This window comes from Octopus bimaculoides, chromosome 11 (assembly GCF_001194135.2).
Source record: "Octopus bimaculoides isolate UCB-OBI-ISO-001 chromosome 11, ASM119413v2, whole genome shotgun sequence".
Lineage (NCBI taxonomy): Eukaryota > Metazoa > Mollusca > Cephalopoda > Octopoda > Octopodidae > Octopus > Octopus bimaculoides.
In genome coordinates this window covers 21,545,730-21,550,025 of record NC_068991.1, presented here as the reverse complement: position 1 = coordinate 21,550,025, position 4,296 = coordinate 21,545,730, and the positions used below count along the sequence as shown (strand labels likewise).

The following is a 4,296-nucleotide window of genomic DNA, read 5'->3' as shown; positions in this document are numbered from 1 at the left end:
ATACAAACACATACACACACACACATATATATATATATACATATATACGACAGGCTTCTTTCAGTTTCCGTCTACCAAATCCACTCACAAGGCTTTGGTCGGCCCGAGGCTATAGTAGAAGACACTTGCCCAAGATGCCACGCAGTGGGACTGAACCCGGGACCATGTGGTTGGTAAGCAAGCTACTTACCACACAGCCACTCCTATGCATATATATATATATATTATATATTTATGATGGTTGCCTCATCTTGTTAGAGGATAGCTATAACTTTTAGCCTGATTGTTCTGTTTTACCTCCTTGCATGTGTATGGATATGACTTATGCACCTTAGTTTCAAATTTCAGGAAAGTGGGTAAGTTGATTACATCTACTCCAGTGTTCAACTGGTATTTATTTTATTTACCCTGAAACAGATGAAAGGCAAAACTGACCTAGGTGGACAGATGAAGTGCTGCTAAGCATTTTGCTCGGTGTTTTAACGACTCTGCCAGCTCCCTGCACACATTGCCATGCATTCTTCACCATAAGACTTAGTAAACTACAAAATAGATCAAGAAATGAAATGATAGTGAAACAACTGTATGTCACTGGATTTTAGTGACAAATGCTTGTACAGTACTCTTTCCACACTCTTGGTCATCATAGAAGGTTCCAGTGACCAGCATTGCAAGATGGCTGTTACTATTTTGACTGCTAGTTTTATGCCAGAGTATCTTTCTCCTAGAATAGCAGCTTTCTCCATGACTTAGCCAAAAATAATGGGAGCTTTCTCTACCTCTTAAAAATCTGTGTTCTGATTGGGAATGATAGTACCTATCAGGGTCTCAAAGATAGGACCCTGACAAGTACTACCATTCAAGGAACAGACATGGTGGGTATGGTAGTTAACCCTTTAGCATTTTAACTGGCCATATCCAGTGGAAATATTCTGCCTGTTTTATGTTCAAACTGGTCAAATCTAGCCTCTCACACTTACCCTGTAATGTCATTCTAAAAGAAACAATCACATCATTGAAATCTTGAATACAAACTAATACATTATTAATTTTAAAATTGATAAGCATTACATTTGATAAAGTAATGGGTTAAAGGATGACTCCACACTACCCACAACTCCAGAACTCCTGAACTGGAGTCACACTACCTGATGCAGTTTAATGTCATACCCTAGACATTAAATATTTATAGTATATGGATTATAATGTAAAGTAAAGGATAAAAGGGTAGAGACACCCCCGCCTTCAGTCATGAATGACCATCAAATTGTACCTAGAATGTTACCCTCTGAGGCACATGTCTGGCAAAGTTGTTTATGGAAGACCAGCAGTTTCCTATGCATTACCAGCCTTCCCTCTCCATGCCATCAATATTATCCCAGGGAAAGTTAAAGGCTGATACAGAATGGTATCAGTGACATTGCAACTCAATTTTATAACTGAGTGAACTGGAACAACGTGAAATAAAGTGTCTTGCTCAAGAACACAACACACAGTCCGGTCCAAGAATCGAACTCACTACCTCATGATTGTGAGCTTGATGTTCTAACCACTGAGCCACGTGCCTTCACAGATTATAATGTACTACATATATATATGTTTTTATTTGTGACTCATTTTATATGTATTTGTGTTTTCAAGTCACATCTGTTATTAGCAGTTATGTAAACCAGTACTACTTGTTTCATGGTTGGGTTGTCAGCGAGTAAACTGGCAGAATCACTCTAGGCTCTCACCCTAGTGTGTGGAGGGTGGATGGACACCCAGACAGGACAAAAAAACAAGGTTGGATGTACTCAGCAAGGAGATGAGTGATCCAGTGCTGTATTAAAGCCTTTGAGTGAAGGATTGCAGATTCTCTTAGCAACTCCTGTATCTGTTTCTCTCTCAAATATATTGTGCTTCTATAGGTTCAAGGACTAATAGTGGCCTGCATCTGTTCTGGTTAGGTTTATCATCATCTCCACTTTTGCATTTGGAAATGACAACTATTTGCCATTACTTTGTGTGTGTGTGCATGCGCATGCCCACATGTATGTGCATGTGTGTGTATGCCTGCATGTGTGTGTGTGTGTGTGTGTGTGGTATGTCATATACCTTTGTTGCAAGCATTTGGGTCAGGTTTGTGGTTTGAGTGTCCTCAACCCACAAAGGCTACCTCCCTGCCAACTTCATTCTCTTCCACCAGTCTTGTAAAAGGTTCTTGGACACTGCAATCTTGCTTGACTAAAAAAATTAAAAAAGGGGTATTTCATCAGATGATGCTTCAAAGGAAAATCAGGCACTTTAAACCAATAGAGTTGTCATCATCTCCATGCAGTAAATATTATTAGCAAAGCATTAAGAAAATATTGTTTCATTAGATTCTGCTAACCTGAAAGAAATAACAATAATGTTATGCAACCCATTATGATGCATTGATTCACAATTCTTCTAACTCTTTTTGTTTTACAGTTTGACATCAGATCAATACATCAAGACACCCTCTGGAAACCTATTTGTGAAGTCCACTTTAAGAAAAGGGTTGTTGCCTGAGATTTTAAATGATCTTCTCTCTGCCCGAAAACGGTTAGCTTTGATGCTGTCTATCGCTACTATCTTTTGCTCCCCAACTCAGTATATTTATGTTAATTTTTGTTTATGGCTGTGGAGTTAAGATGTTCCTTCACAGCCACATGGTTTTAGGTTCGATTCTACTACAAGACACCATAGACAAATGACTTCCACTGTAGCCACGTATTGGCAAATGCCTTGGGAATGAAATTTGGTTGATAGAAACAGAGAAAACTCAAGAAAGCTCATATATCTTTTATCTGTTTCAGTCATTTGACTGCGGCCATGCTGGGGCACCACCTTGAAGAACTTTTAGTTGAATGAATTGACCCCAGTACTTATTTGTACCTAGTCTGTCATCTGTTTGTGCTGAACCACTAAATCATGGGGCTGTAAACAAATCAACACTGGTTGTCAAGTAGTGGTGGAGGACAAATAGGCACAAAGACACACACCCATATACAACAAGCTTCTTTCAGTCTCTATCTAGCAAATCCACTCATGAGGCTTTGGTCAGCCCAAGGCTATAGTAGAAGACACTTGCCTAAGGTACCATGTAGTGGGACTGAACCTGAAACCATGTGGCTGAGAGAGTGTGAGTGTGTTTATAGTGATTTATCTTCGTTTTGACACTGTTCACTTTGTGGTGATTTATGTTCTTTATAATTATGATTATTATAATTCTTTATAATTATGATTATATGCTGATTATGTTCTTTATAAGCAAAAAGTCTGACAGCTCAGTAGTTCATGTGAAGACATAGAATAAACTACCTTACTTGAAAACCTGCCAGGGTTGGTATCAGGAAGTGCATTTGACCATGAAATACTGGAAAACGTGGTTCTTGGCGCCAACAGCTAATTTTCTGTCACCAGTACTATTGTGTCTGTGTGACTGAGAGGTCTAATTTTCAAATATCCTGGTCCACCTAGCTGTAAATAAGCTAAATAAGGTTCCATACAGTAAAAGCAATTTTTATCATTGGGAAGTTCGAGCACTACAAATGACAAATATTTTACGACAACACTGAGTGTTACTCCTGTCAGGATTGATATAGGTTGGCGAGTGGGGTGGGCTCTGTAAGGTTGACTTGCTCCAAAGGAAACTAGATCACTCTCCACAGAGGCACTACTTCTACCCAATAGAGTTATCGCCATGCAGTAAATGTTGTTAGCAAAACATTAAGAAAATACTGTTTCACTTCTCTTTTCCATTTTTTAAAATCTGTTTTTTTCTATTAGTGCCAAGGCTGATTTAAAGAAAGAAACAGATCCTTTGAAGAAAAGGGTTTTGGATGGTCGACAATTGGCCTTGAAGATCAGTGCCAATTCTGTATATGGTTTTACTGGTGCTCAAGTTGGCAAGCTTCCATGTCTTGAAATTTCACAGGTATAGAATGTCTTTAACTTGAATCTGAACTTTTTTTCATTTCACTTTAGAGACACCTTCATGTTTTTATCAATTCCCCTTATAAACTCCTTCATTTGGTTATAGCCTTCATCCTCTTACTGTTTTTATACGCCAGTTTGTGGAGGTCAGCTTTTCTCTCTCTCACTGTCTTTGTATTCCAGGTGATGATCCTAATAATGATGATGTGATTGTGTTGGGACACTCAGTCTCTGTTTCTGTCACAATTTTTAAATTCTTGTTTTCTTTATATTCTTTATTATTCTTAGTTTTAAAATAATAACCTTTATTTATCATGTGTGTGTGTATATATATATAAATATATATATATATAT

General features: G+C 38.0%; 1 protein-coding gene across 1 annotated transcript in view; it reads left to right on the top strand.

Annotated features, from left to right (window-relative positions):
• The window catches only part of LOC106881377 (DNA polymerase delta catalytic subunit), a 54,954-nt gene that overhangs the window by 31,294 nt on the left and 19,364 nt on the right, over positions 1–4,296 (top strand). Inside the window, exons 15-16 of the mRNA XM_014931744.2 lie at positions 2,455–2,568; positions 3,796–3,943. Coding sequence (XP_014787230.1) covers positions 2,455–2,568; positions 3,796–3,943 — 262 coding nt within the window. The remainder of the gene's footprint in view (positions 1–2,454; positions 2,569–3,795; positions 3,944–4,296) is intronic.